Raw genomic sequence first — 23975 nt, 5'->3', positions numbered from 1 at the left:
CGCCAGCCCTCTGCCTCCGTCCGACCTGGGACGAGTAACTGCCTCATTTGTAACAGGGCTTGAAGGAGCAACTGCTTGCTCCCCTCAGCGTGGCCCAGGGTCTCAGCCCTTCCCTCCACTCGCTTCGGGGCAGGCAAGCGTCAGTTTGCAGGACTGGTGCCTTGGTCGCCCTTGTCTCCGGGTGCCCTCGCCATCCCTACACTGCCTGCGCCTGAGTGAATGCCTCCTCCTCCAGGTCCGAACCAACTCATGAACCCAGATTTCAGTTTTTTTCAGTTGCCCTCCTTTTTTAATAACCACATAAATAAATAAACCACTATGGACAGACTGCATGCTCAGAGTCTGAAGCATTTCAGTGGCTTAGCAGCCTCAACTACTCTTGCACAGAGCGCTCACCTCCTGGTGTCATTTCACTGTGTCTGTAGTGGTCTGGTTGCCTCCCCAGTGTCCACTGGAAATGCCCACATGCACACTCTGCAGAGCCCCACCAGAATGGCCTGCTTACATGTTTGTTATTCCTGTTGGGGACTTCAGGAGCTCCTCTTCACAGAGCAGATGGAATGAGCCATTTCACTCTTACTTAGTTCCTCAGCCAGGTGCAAGGACACCAAGTCCTGTCTAGCCCCAAGTGCAGCTGTCCACAGAACCCCACATGTAGGTGGAGATGGTTGAGTCTGCCACAAACCCTTTTACAGAAGATGCTTTTTTTTTTTTCTCTTGTGCTTGCAGAAATGCATGGAGAACTCATTTTAAAAACAAAATTCTGAGAGATATGTATGCACTTCAGTTACTGCCGTAGCTTAACATCTTGCAATCTTCAGTTATCCTCAGAGTAACCCAGTGAAATGGGAGGGAAAATGTTACTTCCCTCCATCTGTGAGGAGGGGATAAGGAGGAGTGAGAAGATCAGAGCCCAGGCCCCCAGGGAAGCGTATGTGTACAAGAAAGGTGGCTGGGGACCTCTGGGGATATCTCTGGTCGCTAGGGAGGAGACCAGGCCTGGCCCTGAGTCTCTCAAGTCCCAGCCTAGTGCCTCCCTCCCATCATTTTACACCTTCCTTCCCACAGTTATTCAGAAGAGAAATCCAGTAAGTCGTGCTCACCTAATTATGAAAAGAAAACATTACCATATGGCTAGTGGCAGCTGAGAAAAAATGTTGTAGCTTTGGGTTTCTAGATAGAGATAACAGAAGTGCCTAACAAACGCCCAAGAACAAATACATGTGAGGAGGTTTCCATCTAGTGAAATTTCCTCTTTTGCAATGGAAGGTGGACTTTGAATTCATGTAATAATTCTTTGCTTAGCTCTACAAAACAGTTTACCCTTGACAAGGGAGGTTTTCAAGCTTCAGTACTACAAAAATGTAAAATCTCCACTACATGATGTGGAGCCAGAGCATCCTTCTACTGTAATATATCTGTCCTAGCACTTTTTTTTAAATTATAAAGACTGTGTTTATTGGATAGCTTGAAAAAAATCCTGCATAATTTTTAGCTCACCTTGATAGGCTCTGAGGTAATGTGTAAGAATTTCCCCTACTGCAATACATAATACTAGACTGTAGTTAGGACTGCTGTTCAATGGCCTTGCACCTTCCTGGGGAGAAGGGGTGGGAGGGGACAATACCTTGGCTCACAGTATTTGTATAAATACTGAGCTGTAGTTTGCAGAACACATTTCACACAAATTAATGGCTCATGTTGTTCTGTTTGTATTCATAGGGATGAATTCAATAGATTTCTCAAGTGATTTACATTTTTTGTCATAATGACGGTAATAACCTTTCACAAGACCTTCAGACATGAATTTCCTCTTCCTTTGTGTGTATGATCTCAGCAGCATGGATTACTAACGCAAATACCCTGCTCCACTCTTTTCTCCTGCCACTTCTCTCCCTGCGTCTATATATTTCTCCCAGCACCTCCCCCAGTACGCACCATTGACGGGAGTGGTCCATCTCTGAGTTAATGTAGAGGTACCCCGCTGACTTTGTTCCAGATACCGGTAACTTTATCTGCAGATGTAAAAGTATGTTAAAGATTCAGTGAAGCATGTTACTGAAATGGACATGTACTGCTTCTACAGTCAAAGACACAAACCGTCCCTTTTAACTTAAACTAATTTTATTTTTTTAACATATTTCAGAGTTTTACTAAGCTTTTCTAACGGCTAAGGTGTGCGTGGCTATACAAGTATGCCTGTTCTGCCATACATTAATCTCTCTCTGCTGAAAGAATGTACTGTGTTACAGCTGCAAGCCCCAGGGAAAACCACTCGCTCTCTGAATTATTTATGAGCAAACACCTTTCCTTACCAGAATGCATGGTGATCCAGAGGTGGCCTGCACTGTGCTAGAACTTCCCATAACCTTAACAAGCCTGTAGGTTGAGATCCTCTATAGATCAGTCCATTAACATGCATCAAGGCAATGAGATGTTCAATGATTTTTGTCAGTGTCACAAATTCTTCCACTCAGTTGTTTATTAAACAAAGCTAGGAGCTGCAGCACTGACCACAGCTAATTGCACTCGGTCTAAAATTTGAATAAAAGAAATGTTTCACGTGTAGTGTTTGCTGGTGGTATTGCAATCACAAAGGGAAAATGCCAGGGGTTCTCCAACAGGCCCAGGAGCTGACAATGTTGTGGAGCCAGTAAACTGATCTATGATATAATCATTAATGATGATTAACTAGTTTATTTCATGAGAATATGAATGCTCAGGAGCATGAAAAAGCAGAGAAGAAAGTTGGTGGTTTGTGTCCTGGGTGAGGTCGGCAGAAGGCAGGGGTTGACTTCACCCTGAGTCACCTGAGCAACCAGCATTCTTAAACAGTGACACAGGAACATATCGGTGGGACAGGTTCTCTTCTTATTTTCAATCAGCATAAGAGGTTGTGCGTTTTCCCCACATTTTTGTCTTTGGATATGTTGCCTGGTTAAATCTGTAAAACCAGGGAAATGTTTTGGTCTATGGTGTTGCATGGGTGACGCAGCAAGACAGAAAGTAGAATTTTATGTGAGCTGGTTGAAGGTCGATTTTTTTCTTGCCCTGACAGCCTCTCTCCTTCACTGCACCATCTGCTCGATTCCTTACTGCCCTTGCTTGATCCCTAGAACTCAAAACTAGTCACCAGGAGGGACAAAATGATTCAAATTTGATGACATCCCTCAGTGAGTTGCCTGGAGAGGTCTCTAGGGACATTTTGCATCACTAGCAAAACCAGGGAAGGGCAGCCAGTCCTGGATTAAGGGGTAAAAACACTGATGGAAAGTCCTTTTCAGGCAGCAACCCAGAATGGAAGTGGACTTGTGTTTGCAAGGTTTGCTTTGGCCCAGCCCTGGGCTGATGCAAGGCAGCCTTGTGCAACACTTCAGCACCCAGCGCAGCATTCTCCAGTCACTACGTAACCCCAGCGCTCAGCTCCGCACCCAGCAGCTGTCCTCCATGGGACAGACTTACAGGTGCTTTTAAAAATGACACCATTTGTGCTGTACCACAGCATAGCTCATAAGCAGCTATAAAACTCTGTTCTGGACAAAGCTTTAAAAATTAGCATGGGATGTATCCAGGGGGGAGAGGGAGGCAACTGCTATTTTAAAACTGGATCTGATACGTTTCTGAAAATGCTTTTGTGGTTTATGGTAGCAGGAGGGGGACCGACTGGCTTGGGAGGTCCCTCGGCATTCTGTGACGTGCCCATATAGCACAACACAAAGATGCTGCTCTTGCTGCTTCTAGTCCCTCACATTAGAGCATAGATTTATGCTCTGGAAACCCGTTCCTCTTTCAAATCAACTGGCATCCCATCCTACTGCCTTCCAGTGCCCCCCGGTGACTCGTGACCTCCTGAAAATCCCCCGGCTGATCTCTCGTCACCGGACGCCTTGGGAAGCCACCCTGTGACACCACCTCCCCAGCATTACCTGTGCTCTTTCTGTGTCCACGCGATTACTCCCATCTGTCAATCGGATGTTGTGAACCTTAAGAGGGGGGGCACCCAGGGCTTCCAGGGCATCAGGATTGCTGTTCAGTTGCTCCAAAGCCTGCTGGTAATACTGGGTCCTGGCAAAACTTTCTAGGTGATAGAAACGGGGTAGTGAGGAGACTCCCCACTTAAAATCAAAACATAAGTAAAAAAAGAAAAAGACATTTCCTCCAGGCTACCACACCCTCCCTGAAAAACAGTCCAAACTATTAATTAGGAGAAATCTGGCTAAAGGAGGAAATACACCCTTACATCACAGCAGCAGTGCTGAACTGTAATGTTATTCAGCTCATTTAAGTGAAGAGGGCTCTGAATATAGCTTATTCCATACTGATATACAGTTCAGCCTATGGCTGTGTCTCCCTGCTTTTCATATGTTTGTATGTCATCTAAAAGGAACAAAAAAAGAAGGAGAAAAAAAAAAAAACATAAGGAGGAATACCTGAAAATGTTCTGAAAGTAATTAAATTTATTTTTTTTTAAAGGAGGTACAGAAAATACTTTAAGAATGGACAATATTTCACAGACATTGGTGTGAGACAGGAACAGCTGCTGCTGCCGTGAAACTCTTGCTGTGGTCTTGGTACAGCTTTTCAAGTGGCAGCCATGAAGCTGCAACTCTACTGATGGATGCATTAAAAGGGAGGCACAAAGAAGTGCCATTAGAGTTAATGGTCAAGCAGCAACAATAGCACAGTAGCCTGGATGCTGCAGTGTTGGCATATGGAGGACAATTGTGGTAAATCGCTATTTATCAATGTCTGGTTGCTATGTATAGCTGGGCAATGCTGTGCAGTGGTCACTAATGGACAATGCAGAGCTGTGAGGCTGGAAACGTGCCGACCCTCCTTATGGAAGCAGAGATTTGCTTATAAACAGTTTTAAGGCTTGCCTGCTGGGATTTCTAGATGTGCTTCATGCCAGCCTAACTTCACTCTCTTGACATCAAGAAGGGCCGAGTTAAATTAAGAGTGTGCACGTGTGAAAATCCTAATCTGGCAATTTTACTCTCGCCTTCCAAGGAGTTTAAAACAAGGTGTAAGGTTACCTGATCTCTTGCCTGTCAGTATTACTCTTAGAGCGTGAGGCAGAAGGATGCTGCCCCCTCTCCCTAATTATAGTCATCCCCTGTGAGCAGGCAGCATCCAGTTGGCATAGAAACAGCTTTGCTAGGCTGCAGCCTGCGCTGGTCCTCCCCTGCCCCCTGGGCCACCCTAGGGAGCTCCAGCAAAAGGGGTTGCAGCGTGCCAGCCCTTTAGTGCCTACAGATCATGTTAAAAGTATGTTGTGCTCATCCTGCAGGTTGGAGGGGAAACAGGTTCGAGTTTCCTAGTGGTCCTTCTCAGCTGTTCCTTGTTAGCATCTTGTGTATTGGACATAAAATGGCAGAATAATCCATTTGTCCATGCATTTGCAGTAGGAGTGCTGAAAGGATGCTGGGGTTGGCTGGGGCAACTGCTCCTGTGAGGAGGGTGTGGAGGTAAAGAGAATGAGTAGAAATAGAATTACCTGAGTGTTTGTTCAAGCTTTCACAGAGCCCACATGCATGCAAACTTCCCTTCAGCCTGAAGGAAGGGGAGGGAAGCACCCCTCTCCCCCTGCTCCCACCACTATGGAAGCCACTTGCTCCTCCCAGGTCCCAGTATGGGCCAGTTTTGTGCACTGGGCAGAAGGAACTGGGATAGCCCTGGGCGTGGGCCAAGGGAGGGAGGGTGCCAGTGTGGCTTCCCTGTCTGTTGGAGGCTACAGAAGGACACACTCTGCAGCAGAAAGTGTCCTTTCAACAGCCCAGTTGGCTTGTCACCGAGTTACCAGACAGCTACTCAGTGGCCACTGATATTGCAACACAGCAAGAAGCAGTCATCGCATTGTGCCACTTGACTGCACAGCTAAGTGATGCGGGCAACGAGCCCTTTGACTTTCTGTATAGCACAGGGGTTGACTTTTTTTCCCCCCAGAGATTTCTAGATAACAATGCTGAAGATGAAAATTAAAAAATGCTAATGTCCTTGTTAAAACTAGATTCAATATTTTAAAGCATAAGAGGATCATATATCTGTCATGTACTCCAGAGCTTGAGGGCATGAGCTGCCTAAAATTAAAGCCTGCTTTCCAGCCTTGTCTGATTTGTTATTAATACATGTAAAATGAAGGGGAGGATTCAGAGCTTATCTGAGGGCTTGAGGAACAGGCTTGGCTATGCTTTTCTGGCAGCATCCTCCAATATACGGGTAGGTGAAAAGCAGTATCATTTGATAGCACCAGCAAGGGAGAGGCATAGGGCCAAGAGGCCTATAGCAACCCCCAAGAGAGGCAAAGCCTATTTCTGGTCTGATGCTAAATATCTAGAAACAATTTTAGAAGAAACAAACATCTATCATTTGGACTAATAATTTGGATTCTTGGCCAAAGACATGTAGCAACTAGAGCTGCCTGTAACAGCAACATCACCTGTCTAGCTTTTCTCTCCTTGTTCTGGTCTTCTCAGCGCTGAGTGCTCTTATCTGCCCTTCATTCAGGAGAAACTAATGATGTCTTAGCACTTCATAGGCACGTTGTGTTTAAGGGCCAGCACCACAGAGAGATTTACAGATAAAACCGCTAGACATTAAGACCTTCTCACAGATGGTCCTCTTTTCCTGCCCAGTTGTAAATCTCAGTAAGAAACCAAACCTGCATTACTGCCTAAGCTTTCACTTTCCCCTCACCCTCAGGAAACCCCCCAGAAACCAGACTTTCTCCTGACCACAGCAGCCTGCTCCCTTTGTAATACCCACCTCTGGAAATGCGTGCAGCAGCACTTGGGAGAGCAGCAGCCCTGGGGCTAAACAAAGCAGAGCCCACGGAGGTAGAACCCAGAGGCTCAGCCACACTTCCCTTAACTTCATCTGCTTTTCACATCTTGCATGCTGCTATTTTCCCCGCTACACAAAAGCAAATGAAAGGGGCAGAGGAGAAATAAGGTTGCTAACAGCACCAAGACTTACTTTGCATAAGATTATACATCACGATGCATCCCCCACCGCTGAACAGTCCCATGAAAACAGCCATTTGCTGCAGTTTTCTTAGAGAAGCTGGCATTTTTCCTCCCTGAAAAGAAAAAGGGAAGACATTTGTTGTGAAAGAAGAAAGCTAAAGGGTTATTTCCCCCCTCCTCCTCTTTCCTAAAAGCCTTTTCCAACCAGGCCTGAATGAAAGCACAGTGCACAGGCATGGGGCTCTTGCTTACTGGGGCCCCACTGCGCACCCAGAAGGAAGGGTGGTGAGAACAGAGCAAACCGGGGACCCAGCTGGGTTGAATGTGTTTATTCAACTTCTTTTAGCGATGCCACCACTTCGCTAATTGCCGAGAAGAAAATGACCTCCCCAGTGTGGCCGGGGGCCAGCGCTGCGGCACATTGTCACGGGGTTCCCGGTGCCTGTGCACTCGCTCGCACACTGCGAGCATTCAGGCTCCGGGGGCTGGAGTTCTCTCTCGAGTAAACTTCTCTAAAGTAAACACGCTCGCGGCAGGGCTGGATTTGGCCTGGAGTGGTAAGGGACAGAGCCAAGCCAGCCCTGTGCCTGCAAAGATAATGGAGCCAGGGTGTGTGTATTCTGTTGTGTTGGTTTTTTCCCAAGCCGTGGATAAACAGAAAAGTTCTTGCAAGCTATTTTTCTTCCTTCCTGCACCCCCCCGAGCCCAAGCTTGCCCTTTTAATGAGTCACAATTTTGGCATTTGAATGAATGACCTAGCAGAATAAGAACACCTCTGAGAAAGTCAATCTACTGAACGCTTCCACGGTTTGGGTAAGAAGGGGACTGTGTGGCCTGAAGAGTCGGAGCTAATGCTCCTGCCCACAGCAGGTTAGTAGGAGTCAAGCTGAGTTAGTAGGAGAGTAGCACATTGCTTCAGGCTGTGGCAGGATGGGACTTGACTGAGCATCCAAGTATCGGCTTATGCTTTTGCTTCTCTCGCAGCTGGGATGGTAGGAAGGAATGATTTTGAAAGAAAAAAAAAAGAAGAAAGATTAGCAAAAGGCTGCACTTTTTGATGTAGGCACATAGACATCTCAATACTTGGGGAAGCTGTACGGGATTTCTAATCCCAAAGGCTTCACACCTCGATCCACGTGCCACGATGGTGTGACTTAAGTGTTACGCTCAGTGAGAGCTGGTTAATAAACCAAGGCCCAAACCAGTTACAGACATGTGACCTGGGCAAGGCCGTTTGAGTCCTGTTGTGAAAACCACCTCTAGCATCCCTCAGGTATGCATTAGTCAGGTATTGCTTAGCCGGCAACCACAGTTTAGAGAGGGTGGAGAGGCAAATGTCAGGAGTCCTTCCTGTCATGGCCGGGTCAGGGTGACAGGGGCAGCCTCCCTCTGCTCACCGCTCTGCTGACATGCCCATACGCCATCTCTTGCATCCTCTAGCCCAAGGGAAGCCGTGAATGCAACCCAGGTACAACCTTCATGTACTGCCCTGTCGGCACTAGCTTTCAATCGTAATGCATGCTATCCCTTAGTCCAAGGCTTTGCTTGTTAACTAGTTGCCTTGATGTTAAGAGTTCTTAATATTTAAGTTTACTGTTTTATTTACTTCAGATTTATGGATGGCTAGTAATGGTAGAAACCCTGAGAAGCACATGGGTATTATGTCTCTTTTATGTCCCCCAAATCCCCAGATTGGGCCACGGGTACAGTCAGTCATCATCTCTCTCACTCCTGATCTGTTTCTGACAAGTTTTCTTCTTCACTTCCCCTGGGCAACTTAAGCGGCGTGAGAAATTGCAGCAGAGGAAGTACAAGTGTAATTTTACAGAGAAATTGTGGCAGTCGTCTCACAAGGACAGTGAGAGCTTTCTGCTCACCCGCTTGTGCTTGCAACTTACCTTAAATCACAATTTATAACATTACCTCCCCCCCCAAAACTGCAAAATCTGATTAAAAACCAAGTTTTCCATTAGATCCGTCAGGCCAGGAGGAGGATCTGACACCAACACCACATAACAGAGAGAAAAAAAAAAAAGGTGGTAAATCTGGAGAGTGGATCAGATGATGTAATAGGCTGTGACCCACAGCATTTAGTTTTGCCCCTTTCAAAGTTGCAGCCAGGCAAAATTTGCTTTCTGTGATGAAATTCAGGGTAATTGAATGCAAATGTCTGGGGGTGGGGGGTGCTGCCAGCAGTTTGCTGAGTAAAAGTGGGAAGACGCAGAGCTCTTGCACCAGTGAGGAGATTTTGACTGAGGCTCAGGGCACCTGCCTAGCAAAGGGCAGAAATTAGAGGCTCTGCAACTCACTCTCAGCGGGTTTGAGGTTTGTTAGGTCTCACGGTCTGCTCGCACCCAAACAAGGGGGATGGAAAGTAAGAGGAGCTTCATGCTGATCGGTCATGTGCTCACACACATTTTCATCACCACCTCTGCTCGCAGCAGGTCAGTGGCTGCAAGTGCCCTGATGGTGCTGTGCCAAGACAGTGTCATCTGGCAAGGGAGCTTGGCAGCTGAGAAACAGTGATCCCGGTAAGCACTGCTGCTCCATGCAGCACTCCCGGCTGCTCCTGATGTGCCGCCCCTGCCTGCAGCCGTTGCCCATTGCTGGTCCTGGTGAGGCAGGGATGGGGGGTGCCGAAGTGCACCCAAGTTATGCAGCCCGCACCAGCTCTGCAAAAGTCTTCATTGCCATAACAGGGAGAATATCTCCATTGCTTGCTTTCAGTCGCAGTGGGAAGCCCGCAGGCTGGACCACCCCATCCCCAGGCTAGCCCTTGATGCTCTCCTCCCACTTGTTTCTCAGCTGTTTTCCCAAGTCAGTCCTATGACAGCATGTTGCAGGAAGAGGTTCAGAGCTACGCATTCTAACAAGCCTCTTAAGACCTTGCAAACCTTCTCTTTGAACCCACAATCCCCTGTTAGCTTCCAAAAGCAAGGACAGAGGTGTCCTTGGAGCCCAGTGCATCCCTCACAGGGGGTCTGCTGCTCCCCTTCCCTGCCATGATTGTCCCTTGCGGCATGGATGTCTAGACGTTGCTTCCAAATCCTTGAGCATCCTGCTCAAACATGCAGCTGCTGAAGACTTCTGAATGATGACACTGGAGATACTAATGGTGTCAGCTTGTGGAAGACCGAAACATAGTAAGGAGCTGTTGTCTGCAAGGACTCATCACTAGAATTTCTGCCCTCTGGCCAACCATCTTTGCTGCTCCCATCTGCTGCTCCACTGAAGTGCCATGGAGGTGGCTCACTAGGGAAGGGAAGCAGAGACATGCTCAAAGGCGTGCCTCCTGTCCTGAGCCTTTCTGAAAATTACTTAGAGCCTGCAAAGCATAGAAGCTATTAAAGGGAAGGACCAAACCCCCTCGACTTAATTCACCACAAAGGGAGTAACTGTAAGACAATGCATTTAGAAGAATTTTATAGATACAATGTGCAATTGCCTCCTAAGGAGGGAAGATCACATTGCTATCTGTGGCGGAGATCTCCCCTCAGAACCTGTTATACCACTAAAAAGTATGCAAGTCAACTGGTGGAAAAACAGATTTCTTCACAGCTGGTAATTAAAAAAAGCACAATTTCCAAGCTACGCTGTTCTGCAAAAACATCTTTTCCCCCATGGTATTTGCAGAGGTAAGAAAGATTAGGTGGAGATTAGCACACACAAAAACACTGAGCCTACAGTTACCAAAAGAAGAGACATTAAATTGTTATAAGTAGTGTTCTCTAAAAATAAATATTAAAGAGCAGAGCTTCCCAATAAGGGCGATGGTCATTTGGTGCCTTGAAAATAGTAAGATATGGTGAAGAAGGTAGTATTCAAGCTTGACTTTGAAACTAAGCAGGACTCAGGCAGTTAACAACAAGATTTAACAAACCCAGAGAGGTGGAAGACTCTCAGGGTCACATGTGAAATGGTGGGTTACTGCAACAATAAAGTCTGTTTTTAATTAGACTTTGTTTTCTCCACAGAGGATCTTCTAAAAATAGGCTGGGCTTAAGAGATCCTCTGTTATTTCAGCAAATTCAGATTTTCTGGTTTGGTCTCTGAAATTCATGTGCAGACATTGGTCTCGGGCACCTTCACCAAAAGCAGGTAGCGGTGAAGCAAGGGCATTTTCATCAAGCCACAAACATTCACTTTACTTGCCTCAGACCTGAGTGAGGGAGCTGGGGCTGCAGGTTCTTTGGAGAAGGCATTTCTTCCTCCTTCTCCTCTTCCTTCTCCTCCCCCTGGCACTACCTCCAGCTTCTGAGTGCTATTGCAGACCAAACAGTAACCGATAATATTGCTCTGAAATCAGAGAGAAGCAACTCGATCCATGCAAATTCAGTGTGATCATTGCTGGCTATCTCAATTTGGGCCACTGCCTACACACCTGGCCAAGACAATATACTGCCAGGCCACCAATACAAGCAGCTGGGAGCCTTTAAACCACTTTGAACCAGTGTAGTCCTGAGGTGTCAGCATGACACACTAAGTATGTGTGGCAAAAGACTATTCTTAAATTAAATTTAAACTTATCAATAGGCCTGAACACAGACCTGAGCATCTAACTTCAAGGCTGGAACTGCTGCCTAACCCTTCTGCAATGAAATTCTCCCTTGGGCTGGTGGGATTTGAGTCGGCCCCAGGTCCAGCTTTTCTGCAAGCCACCCGAGTAGTCATGGAAGTCACAGGAGATGAGGGTAATGTCAAGCAAGCCACATGCAAGCACACGCACACACTTGTATTTCACATTCTTGCTCCCTTGCCCATCCATTGATCTTTTAAGATCCATAAGGCATCTGGGTGTGAGCCAATTTCTATATGAATAACATGCCAGGACAACAATTTAGAGACAGCTTCTTGACACTCACTGTCTACAAAATACCTTCATCATTGGTACTGTCACCAAAGAGAGGACAGTACAGCAGAAGTGTTTCAACAGGATCGTCATTTCTGCATATTATTTTCCCCTTTTTCACAGAAATAGTCTCAACTTATTATTTACCTCATTTCTGAGAAGTAACAGCACAAATTGTGCCTCCTGACAGCATTTTCAGAAATACCAAGCCTTTGCGTGTCTGATCTGCCTTCACCAAAAGCTCAGCAACTTGTAGAAAATAAGTTTGCTTAATTCACAGTCAAATGAAAAGTAGAAGTAATGCTCTTTTTCTCAGTGGTTCTTCTCTAGATGCACTGAAAAGGCATATTTTGGCATTTAGAGAGGTAAAACACCTTTTCAGCCAGCTTTGAAATACTCCCTTCAAGGGTCATCTTGTGGATCAGTTCCTAGAAAGTTATACTTACCCTGGCTAAAATGCTTTGAAGAGACAACTCTATGTATAAGGAAGATTACTGGCAAGCCAGGAAACTGTGATAAGCTTATTCTCTGCCCTTGCTGCTAGCTAATTAACAAAGTGAAAGGAGCCAATAGAGTGATTAAGGACTCTAAATGGCCACCTTATTCTTGTAGCTGTATCACATCTGGGGCACATGCTACAATGCAGGTGGCTTGCTCACTTAGTACAAAGCCTGACATGGTGCCTACAGATATTTTAGTTTCGTTTCCTTTTTATCCTCTCTTGGGCACTCTCATTTGCATGTTTCTATATATTTATGTATCTTCGTATATCTTCTGTACTCCACTGTCACAGTCTACTTCCCCATGTGCCCTTAAGTTACAGAGTCTCATCTGGCAGGCTTGTCTGAACTGCATTTCTTTTCCTCCTGCCTGCACCCCTTCACCCTTCTATATGCCCTCTTCCCTACAGACTATTGCACCACCCCAGTGCCAGGCAGACAGAAATGGTGGGGCCACTGTTCCCGTTGTCCGAGGAGCCTTCTGCCATGCCTCAGTTTATCCCTCTGTGAAATGGAGTCTGTCTTCCTAACTGCAGGTAACAAAGGCAGGTGCCTAAATCCTTTTTTGCTCTTCTCCTAAGTTGCAAAGATGCTACCTAGTTTGTTCAGTCTTTTTGAAGGCCAGGCTCATGTGCCAGCCAGTTCAACAATCCACTCCAGACCATGCTCCAAGACAACTAGAGCTGCCCATGCTTTGTACTGAAATACAAGGGATATCGCAGAAAAGAGGCACGACTAGGGCGTGTTATTGGAGAAGCAGGATAATTATACCTACAGTGTGACCCATTTTTGCTGTTATTGGAGCACGGCGTTATAGGTTAATGCCTAATAATCTGTCATTAACATCCCTAATTGTATGTTTCTGTAATTGGACACCATGGAGCGGGGAAGAAGGTGTGAATGTTTCTCTTGTGTTTTAGAGGTGAATTGCAAAAGATTTAAGAGTAAGAATTTGTAAGTAGGGTAAATGAAAAAGTTGCTTCCAAGGTGCAGGAAGAAAAGATCAGTGGTGTTTATGGTTTTAACAGTGCGTGGTTCACCTGAGAAAACTGCAGGCCAGCTTCTTGGCTTCCCTGCCGCTGGGAGTGAGGTCACAAGTGCTGCAATCCAAGGTTCAAAAGAATTGGTCTACACTGTACCCATGCCTCTCCACAGCATGCGTCACAGCCCAGCTTCCAAATGGGCACGTTAAAACAAAAGAATCACATAAAGAAATAAAAATACAGTCCTTTGACTGTCTCGTGCTGTCAGGATGAGAGGGAATAGCACTCTGTACTTAGCAGGAGCTTAGCAGAAGTGGACTGTCAAGCCAGGGAGGTTTTCATATTGTGTTGTGTATTTTCTGTATATAGTTTCCTAGAATAGGTTCACTGAACCTGCAAGGTAAGTGATCAGTTAAGAGTACCAAACCATTTCTCCTGGAAAGATCAAAGAGCTTGCAGTGCTTTCTATGCCGGACTAAGTACTTAGCTCTCTTGCCAGTTTGTGGCCATTTATCTGTGTCCAATATATTAATTATGCCAAAGACACTGACAAGTTCTCAGAGCCAAAACCAACAACCTATCATCTAGCTTTAAGTCAACTTACTAAATCCTGAGATTGGGAAAAAACATCAAGAAACACAAGGAATCTGTAACAACCTTCTTGGCTAACAGGTCACATTTTGCCTCGTAAAAAGAAAAGAAAATGGTCACAAAAGTTCATAGAAGTACTGCAAACGTCATTGGGCTAGGAACTGTATGTGGCTAAGTTAAAAGTTAGTACCTGTCTGGAAGTTTGCAGTCTCTAACTCCAATCCTGATAAGGCTTATGCCTGTGTGTAGTCTTACTAACTTCAATAATACAATCCACATGCATGCATTAAATAGGCACGCAGCAGACAGTGACCTAAAGGAACTGAATGCCAGGGGAGGCAGTCACAGGGAAAAAATGTTTAAGGCAGGAACATAGTGTAAATCATATGATGCTTGTTCCCTTGTAATGTGTCTGCTTCCGGAAATGAGAGGGTAAAAGATGTGATCTACTCTGCTGCAATCAGCATGGAGCCCAATTTACAAGGCCTTTAAAAATATCAGTGGAGACGGGAAGGTTTGCAGCCCTAAGGCCAAACATCTTGCTGATATAATGCCTTTTGTTATATAGTATTATAGCAGTGCATACTTTTGGCACTTCACAAACACCTTGCTCTTATTCATGCTTCCTACTGAAAACCAAAAATAAATAAAATACTACCCTAAATCCCCCCAGATTCTCAGATGTGGTAGGTTTATTTCAAGTGCCCATCTTTACACCCTCCCCAGAAGAGCCCCTCCTTCAGAAAATGCTGAGCCTGTCCTTCTTCTGAAAGTCAAGTCCCTTTGAAACTCATCAGATCAACACTTCAAGCCTAAGGCTTTGAGGAAAACTAATTACTTTTGAACATCGTGGACACCTGGATCATTTCCAGAAGTTGGTTCTTGCCCCTATGAGCAGAACTGGTTCAGTATCAGCTAAATCTGTTAACACAAATTAAGATCTGGGGAAAAAATAACCTCAAAGACTCGTGACTTTTTAATAAGCACTGAACACCAAAACCAGCACAAGACCAACAGGGATTCTGACCTAGAAACATTTTCTTCTCAGAAAGACAAAAAAAAAGGAAAAAAAAGTTATGATGGGAACCATTAAAAAAAAAAAGAAACTCCCATAATACCTGAAGGTTTCCATTCAGACAGATCCAGCTTGTTAACTTGTGCACAGAGCTGTGCAAGATGGAGATGGAGAGGGCAAAAGGGAAAAGGAACTGGTGGAACCTGCCACATCATTTGCATGTGCAGCATCTGGAGTCAGACCTTTAACTTTATCTGAGGAGTAGCTACTGATTTATCCATCCACCCTCGGAAAAAGGAAAAGATATGCTGGATGTTCACAAAACAGTTGGACGTGAATCAGCTTCTCTTCCAAAACTGAGTCAGGGCAAGAGGAATTTCAGAAAACAGCTGACTGATCCATATTTTCCTCCTCAGAACATGGGTGGAAAGGATTTGAGGGAAAAAGTCTCTCTCTGTTTAATGCTTTAAATGATGTCTCTATTTTATTCACTAAATCTTAGGTCCTTCTATAGCTCCTGTTAGGGAAGGCATGGATTTTTTTTTCATTTTGCAGAGCTGTAGCAGAAGAACACAGAATGACTTCACAGGAAGCCTCTGTCAGGTTGGTCACTTGGTGTCAAGAGACCTGGGCTGTGTCCCTGCCCATGCACCATCCCCTCTCTTAGGCTAAACCAGATCAGCTTAGACAGGTTCAGCACAACTCCAGGACTGTTTCCTATAGTGAACCTACATTTAGGGATAGGGAGACAAGCTCTTCCTATGGAGCTACAGCATAGGGCTTTGCCCAACAAGGAGGTATGACAGTCTAAGAGCTGGACAAAAGCACAAACCACACTTTTACATACTGTTGACGGGTGAGATTTTTCAAAACATCAGGTGTTTTGTGTGTGCTCAACAGGTGATACCTTTACAGGATCACTGTTTCCTAAAAGTGCTGGGATCTTTGAAAATTAGACTGCTTTACGGCATTTTCAAGAGACACCCTCACTAGTAGCTTTCAAACAGGGATGCTAGCAACATACATTATTTCCTCATAAATGTATTGCTACCGTAATCTTCAAATACTTGTGGGGTTTCTTGATCAAATGCTAGATTACCAAGAGCTAAATATACAATGAAATTTGACAAATGCGGCATACATGAGACACATAGGTATGCTGTGATCCATTAGAAAAGGAAACAGGACCAGTTAGCAGGGAATCACTGCTGCTAATGTCACTGGCAGAGATCCATGCCCACAGACTTCTTAAATTGAAGGCCGCAGAGGAAAGACTTTGCCTTTGACCACAACACACACATTTTTTCCATTTGTTTTTGTTTTCTTTTCTCATCGCATGCTACTCAGCTCTCTCTTTGTGGGAATTCAGAAGAGCGATAAAGAGATACCATTGCTTTTATACAATGTTACTCCCAGGGATCTCTGCTTAGACAGAAAAAGCCCCTACTCAGTGTTACTTCTAATTATCTGTGCTTTTTGCAGTTCATACGGCACCAGTAGAGGCAAAGCAGAAGACGGTGCTCCCAGGTTTCATAAGCAGCTCAGGGACTGACTCACTGTATCACTGTGGCTAAAACCATAAACTTTGGGTGTCTCAATTCACACATGTAAAAAATAAGTGACTAAACACTTCCTGGATCCTACTTCACTGGAAGATAGTGACATTTAATGGCTGCAAAATGCTCTGACAACCTAAGATGTAATTTTACTTAGGTATGAAATTGCCCATGTGCAGTACACGCCATGTTAAGAGGCACAACAATATGTTCCAGAAAAAAAAAAGTATTTTCCAGCCTGGCACAGGGCGTGTTGTAGGACCAGCAGAATAATTACAGCAGCCATAGTTGGCACTTATTAGAAAATTAAAGAAGCTGTTAACAGGTCATTAATAATCTGTGACTACCTGCCTTAATAGTATTCTTCAGTCGACAGGCATGAGAGTGAGGGGGTGGAGGAAACACCTTCTTCTAAGTCACTGTAGAAGGCTGATACCCTTATTTTTCATCACTTTGTAATCTGCTTGTTTACTTCTCTCCTGGTGTCTCTTCTGACTGGCTCTTCTCTTGCTGCTAGCTCTCACACCAAAGGACCGCAAGGCTCTCAGCCAGGGAAGCCAGCAACCGCACCTGCAACAGCCAGTCCCAGGGGACAGCTAGTCCTCTCTGCAGTGTCCCAGCCTGCTAGCTGTCTCCTTGCTGTTCAGAGTTGCCTCCAAACACCTCCCCTGAGCATGTGCTCCTGCTTTTGAAGATTATTTTTTCTGCAAGGCATCCCTGTCCATTTACAACACACTATGACTTATTCTCTCGTGTCTTGCTCCTTGCCTTCCATGTGTAGGCAGATGGTTGGAGGAGGAGAGAAAAACAACTTGTTTCCCTGCTTCTTCAGACAAACACACGCTCTCCAGAGCAGACAGATGCCTTAAAGTCAGATCCAGGGCATCAATTCATCTTTTGGGTTCAGCTGTAGCGTATAAAGCATTTGCTGGCTCTGGTCTAATGCTTTTTGACATTGTCAGGCCCCCTTCAGTGAACTACTGCCTTGTAACCAACTTGACAGCAAGTATTGTTCTACATTTATTAATACCGTACGTGCTATCTTCAAACTGACATGTTCCAAGGCCAAGCATCAGCTGTGCTCAGCTCTGGCTTAAAAAAAAAAATTCAGACAACAGCACAGACCTCCTGCTGCTAATAAGTAAATAAATAAATAAATAAATGCCTTTACCATACTGCTGCCACACCTTTTTACCTTTTCAATCTCAATTTTGCAATAATTTTTTTTTTTTCTTCTGGGTCTTAAAATTTGAAGTACCCACTTCCCTGCACCTTCCCCTTTTGGCTTCTTTAGGAAAGGTCATCCCGTTCCCCTCCCCACCCCCAGTCTTCTTTCAATTTATTCCTTTCTCTCTCTTTTGGATGCAAACCTAAATTCCAGAAACTTGAATCTACATAAAAGTTAATTAACTTCAGGAACTGTTTTTCCTCTCCTTTTTATTTTTATTTTTTTGGAATGCAGATGGTTTTTTTTACTATAGCCACTGTAATTTTCTATTATTTTTAAAATGTTTGGCTTAATGGGTTATGTTTACTTAGTCAATAAGCTGATGATGCCCATGACAGGACCAGAACTGTTTGGTTAGCAGCAGGGAGGAAAAAAAATCAATAACTCCAAGCATTTGGCAGCTTTGTGGGCAGGAAATCATTTGTATTCTCTGGTTTAAATCAATGACCTTCTTTTCTTTGCTGTTCCAACAGGAAATTATAAACTCTGTGAACACTATTTGCATAGTGCCTTCTGCAATACACTTGTATAGGCCTGGGCAAAACAATATGTTAACCCCAGCAGTGCTTCTCTGAGGTCTGTTAGAGAAACCCAGGCACTTTAGCATAGAGCTTTTCAGCTGCAGGCACTTGTGTTTATTAGAAGCAGAGGCAGAATAGAGCAAGATGTGAAGAGAGCTCCTTCTCCACTTCCAACAGCACATTCAAAAGATGAAGGCATTGTTATTTGCTAACAGGGTTTTCTACTGCAGAGTATGAAAAAATGCCTTCTTTGTAACTTGGCGAGATTGCTTTATTTTCAGTATGACAGACAGAAACTTGCTACTTCTACATGAAAACTGCAATTGCACCTTTGTATCTTGCTTGTCAGCATTGCCCTGATGTGCCAGGTATGGTTTGAAAGTACTGCACCTTTGCTTGAACTCAGCTTAGCATTACAGAGTTAATGTTTGTAAAGTTTCAGTCTTCTCTATCTTGCCCTTTTGCTAAATGCACTTAAGGAAGAAAAAGAATTTGCCACCTTGTCTTGCCATGCTGATGGGAAGCCATTCCAGGAAGGTGACGTTCTGAGAAAAAGCAGTGTTGAGCCTTGCACTGAACTTGCCTTCTAACTTTTCCTGCTGCCCACCACTGCATGAAGTCCAGCTCAGCTATTTCTGAGCATGTAGGAGAGCTGGCATTCAAGAAGACAAGCTAGTCACAGGAGATGGAGGAGGTGTGTGACCCTTTTTTCTGTGTTTCCCCCAGTGTGATCATAGTGCAGCCCAGAAGTCTGGGATTCTTGTCTATCGCCAGAACTAAGTGTTACAGCTTGCAGAACCAGCAACTGGCACTGTAAAGCTTCTGGACCTAAGCACCCCTTGATGTGCTTATCTTCATCCTGTGCAGGAGAATGACATGGTAAATTAGTCTGAAAAACATGATTATAACCCCAGAAACCACCAAGGCCTCAGTAGTCTGCACTGAAATTAAATGTCATAAAATTGAGGCATCCAGATTTCTCTGCTTTGCTTTTGCACACGACAAGTCCTTTTACAGTAGTTCTCAGCATCCCTCCTATACTCCCAGTGCCACTGGCACAAAGCTGTAGTCATCAGGTGATACCTGAAGTGTATTTATTAGTTATGTCACAGCTCTCCCTCCCTGAAACAAAAAGGATAGGAATGTTACTCCCAGTGATTGAAGTGAAAGTAATATGTAATTCTTGCACTCCTGCTTTGTTTCTACTAATTTGACAAATGTAAGGTTGCCTGTCCTGATCCCACAAGCATTTAATTCCTTCTCACTGCAAACTCTACGTGCTTGTTGGGGTCCCTTCCACAGCTCCTGGCTGCTGGAGCACCCTTTGTATCTCTAAAATTTGCTGTTCCTCATTGAAAGGAGCAACCAAGAAAATGAGGTGCCTCACTTTCTCACTGACGAGAGACCAAAGCAGCATCACAGTATCACAGAAGGGTTGAGGTCAGAAGGGGCCTCTGGAGGTCACTTTGCCCATCCCCCTGCTCAAGCAGGGCTGCCTACAGCTAGTTGCCCAGGACAATGTCCAGACAGCTTTTGAGTAACTCCAACGATGGAGACTCCACAATCTCCCTGGGCAACCTGTGCCAGCACTTAGTCAACCTCACTGTGAAAAAGTGTTTCCTAATGTTCAGACTGCACCTCCTGTGTTTCAGTTTGTGCCCGCTGCCTGCGGTCCCATCACTGGGCACCGCTGGAAAGAGCCTGGCTCCCTCTTCTTCACACTTTCCCTTCAGGTATTTACATACATTGATGAGATCCCCCTCAAGCCTTCTCTACTCTGAACAGTCCCAGAAAGCAGAGTGCTAACTCAAAGGATGAAGTGGGCAGCTATTGGTCATTTGACTTTCTTCTACTGAGTGGGTCAAAAGCAAATGTGCCTTTCTTTCCCTGTTGCTTTTCCTTCCTTCCCCATGTATACATCTCCTAAATGTCATGCTGTCACCCTTTCCCATTGAACACCATGTACCTGGAATCTTTCCATATCACAACAAGAAGTGTTTTAATCTGGAAAGACGTGCAAGTAGAATAGCTCATGCCAGAAATATGAACTGGTTTGGTTAGTTTTAGGCTCTGGACTGATTTGTGAGTGATTTCTGATTACATATGAATAAAACATAATCAGAAACTCTGGAGTGATAGTGATGTATGTATAAAGAGGAGAGCTGCTCCTGTTACACATGGGAACATATGGGCCGTAATCTAATTCTTCTGAGGTTGTGAAAGGTGTGCTATATGACTAATTCATTTCACTAGTATATGACAAACCACCTTCATAATGGAAAAAATTACTTTCCTAGATAATTTGTTTTTTAACGACTTATCATAGTTAATACTCTCCTAAGGGTACATATTTTCCACTATGCAGAAAACTGGTATGGAATAAAAAATGCTGACAGATTCAAAAACTGCATTTAGCTTCAAAACAGAAGTTTGTGGGTTGTTGTTTTTTTAATATATATAAGCTATGGTCTTTGAGGTTTTTGCTTAGAAGACAACCATGTGTTTCATGTGGCCTGTGTTTACAAAAAGGAAAATGTAATTCTTTCTGGGGAAAAGAAACTAGATTACACTGCAGGAAAACGAAATTTAGTGCTGCAGTGTTCAAGAGTAATCAGATGAAAATTCAGCTGAAGAACTCTGTACTGAATTTACAGCACAGATTTACCAATTTGTTCTGTTCTTGCACCGCACTTAAATGTACTGCTGTATTTGTACTGAATTGAACGGGATTTGTTGTAGAGGTAAAAAGTGAGACTCACTCTCCTTTGAGTTTAATACAGTGTAATAACTTTGCTGACTTCAGTAGAGTAATTCTTGATTTATACCACTATAAGCAAGAGCAAAGCCAGATTAGGAATGTACCTCAAAGTGACAGTGTTCAGATGTGTATTTAATCTTTGTTAAATGAAACATTTGGAATAAAATGCACTATTCACTGCTCTTACCATTCTCGCTGTAAATGTATTGTGAAATGGCTTGTGGTATTTTTTTTTTAACCTTTATAACATGAGTAATGAGGACCCATAGTCTCCAAATGTTACTCTCCTCATGTGATGCTAAATCGAGTCACTTTAAATGACATATAATTTGGTACCAAAGAATATAGAATTGGCTAGTTTACTGTGTGTATGTACAAACAATAAGATAACAGAATTGGCTGACAGATATACAGAGCTAAAATTTATCAGATCTGCTCCTCTGCCCAAGGCTGGCACAGAAGAGGAGCAAAACCTCCTCCTTTCCTGCCCTCCATATTCGGGTCCATTAGACACACCCTTATTTGTTCTTCTCCATTTGCATTGGCCATTCCTTTCTAACAGGCCATTCTCCTCCACCCAAGACAAGCAGCTAGCCAAGCAAATGGTGCTATGCTCTGGCTTGGAAGTTCCTATGAGCACGGGATTTTCCCCTGGGGATGTTTCGTCTGGGCCATTTTATGATGCAAAGGTCTTACTGGAAGAAAGAACTTGCCCTACAAGGTCTGGATGCCTTGCTGAGAGATGAATATTAGTTAGCATATATAATATCCAGTACTGGTGGAGAAAGTAAGAAGAAAGCAACCAATCATTTTTAACTTATGCAACAAGCTGCACTCCTCTGACTGCATTTTTCCCCCAATCCGCTTGTTAACTATGATTCAGTATGTGCCATTTGTGCTTTATGGGACTAAGAGTCTAAGGCAGTTTACCGGTGAAAGTTACAACTTTCTCATTAAACATTAAGGGCAATGTTTTAATTAGTCCCAGAGTTCTGGTAGAAAGTTAAGTCCTTCCTTCAATAACCAGCACTTACTGATGCAGTAAGTGTTAATAACCTAATAGGAAGCAAACTAGGCAGGCATGCATTCCATCGCCCAGAAAATGGATTTCATGTAGCTCTTTGATGGACTGTTCACACTTTAAACCAAAAAAGTAGTTGATTTTTAATATGGAGAGTCGGGCTGTTTGCAGCACCTAAAGCTGCAGCCCCATCATGTTGTTTCCCATTTCTCTAAGACCTGATATTTAATGTGCTCCCTGCTATACAATTTGAAGCCAAACATGTCACATGGTTTAGGGGTGGGGAGGGGAAGACATTCAAATCGGAGCAGCAACCATTCTGAGACTTTTAGCAACTGTGCTTAGATGTCAAAAGAATAAATACATGAAATCACAAGAGACTTAAATAGCTTTGTTTCTGATACGAGCTTTTCAAGCCACAATGGACTTTATAAAGAAGCAAGAGTATCCATGGGGGTTATGTGGGAACGGGAAAGGGCTGCATATGTGAGCGTGACACCGGAAAGGATCTAGTGGGAACAGCAAAGGAACAAAGTTTCATCAAATGCTGGCCTAAAGGCCAACTGGAGCAACCAGCTGGTTTTCATCTCTATGCAGAAAATGAGCAGCCAGTTACACTGCCCTTCCTCCCCCATCTCTCTAGCCACCAAGGTTTTAGTTGGGGGAAAGTTTCTCTTAAACAGAGCCCAGCAAATTGCAAAGAAAACTGAAGATGAGGTTTTTGAAAGGTTGTGGCATCTTTAGGGATACAGTAGCCTTCAGTGATACTTTAGGGATACTGTATCCTGGATAGACAGGTTCTTGAAAGGTTACTGTCTCTTTAGGGATACAGTAACCTTTAGGGATACTGTATTGATAACATCACTTTCTGATCCTTGTTTTCCTACCCTAGTAAGAAAAGTAGACTGCCACTTTATTTGCTTAAGTAACTGGCCAGCTTAGGAGATGTCTTCTGCACTTTCCAGTTTAGGAAGTAAACTGAAGTTGCACAAAGAAATCTTCAGCTTTTGCCATGGCCAAGAAGCAAGACTGGTCTGGCAGTGGGCAGGGCTTTTCCACTGCAGTTTTCCAGCCTCAGCACTGCTGTAACTGAGGGAGTTCTTGAAATACAACCCAACATCAGCACAGTGTTAGTGTGTATTAACAAGACCCCATTTACTGTAGTTTTAGTACAACAGGGAGAGATCCGGAAATAAGAGTGTCAACTACACAGCACTGTGCTATAGTGATTTTTCCCCTGGTTTAGTTTAAAAGAGCTGTATGACAGGCTGATAACTATAATTATTTTAACCTCAATCATGCAATGGATGCAGGCTTCTGAGGCCTGACTTACCGTATTCAGATTGAAGCTCAATATCTATGGCTTGATTTTTAGGCAGCTGAGGAAGCAGGGAGTGTTATTTGTCCTGTAAAGCACTCAGCGTAACAACAGGCTTTTTGGTGCCACTCCTCTAAAACGGTGGTTCAAGACTGATATCAGTTGGTAGCCTCAATCCAGCTAAAAAGCTCTGCTGACAGCTCTTATCTAGACTCCACCTAGAACAAAAGAGAAAATGCAAAGGAGTGGGTATGTAGCAGAGGCAGAGGAAGAATATTCAGACATTCCTAAGGATTCAACAGTGTCTCTTGACCACCCACTCCAAGACAACATCTAGTACTGTTGGTCCTACTGCCTGTGTTTTCCTTACAGCCAATTTACAGTAAAGCAAGAAGTTAGCACATGACATTTTGATATCACAGTAGTCCCATCAAGCACATTAGGGGTCTCCTGCAGCTTTGTCTGGCCTTATTCACAAAAACCTTATGAAAATAACCCCACATTCTTTTGCATAAAACCGTGCCTGCTGGCTGTCTAACAGTGTTAGCAGTATTTATAAAAAGGAGGTAACAGACCATGTATTTCAGTCCTACAGCTAAATATAATTTTCATAATAGACATTCCTCCTGTACAGCTCTTCCTCTTTTGGTAATAATGAATAAATCCACAA

The 23975-nt window shown here is 44.1% G+C and overlaps 1 protein-coding gene across 1 annotated transcript in view; it reads right to left on the bottom strand.

Moving 5' to 3' along the window:
* Positions 1 to 23975, bottom strand: part of COA1 (cytochrome c oxidase assembly factor 1) — a 53319-nt gene that overhangs the window by 1069 nt on the left and 28275 nt on the right. The window contains exons 2-4 of the mRNA XM_069812153.1: positions 6976 to 7078; positions 3927 to 4078; positions 1939 to 2015 (exon numbers count right to left, since the gene is read on the bottom strand). Of these exons, the coding sequence (XP_069668254.1) occupies positions 1939 to 2015; positions 3927 to 4078; positions 6976 to 7078 (332 nt within the window). The remainder of the gene's footprint in view (positions 1 to 1938; positions 2016 to 3926; positions 4079 to 6975; positions 7079 to 23975) is intronic.

This window comes from Haliaeetus albicilla, chromosome 2 (assembly GCF_947461875.1).
Source record: "Haliaeetus albicilla chromosome 2, bHalAlb1.1, whole genome shotgun sequence".
In the NCBI taxonomy this organism is placed as follows: Eukaryota; Metazoa; Chordata; class Aves; order Accipitriformes; family Accipitridae; genus Haliaeetus; species Haliaeetus albicilla.
This window is presented reverse-complemented; position numbering and strand designations above follow the sequence as displayed.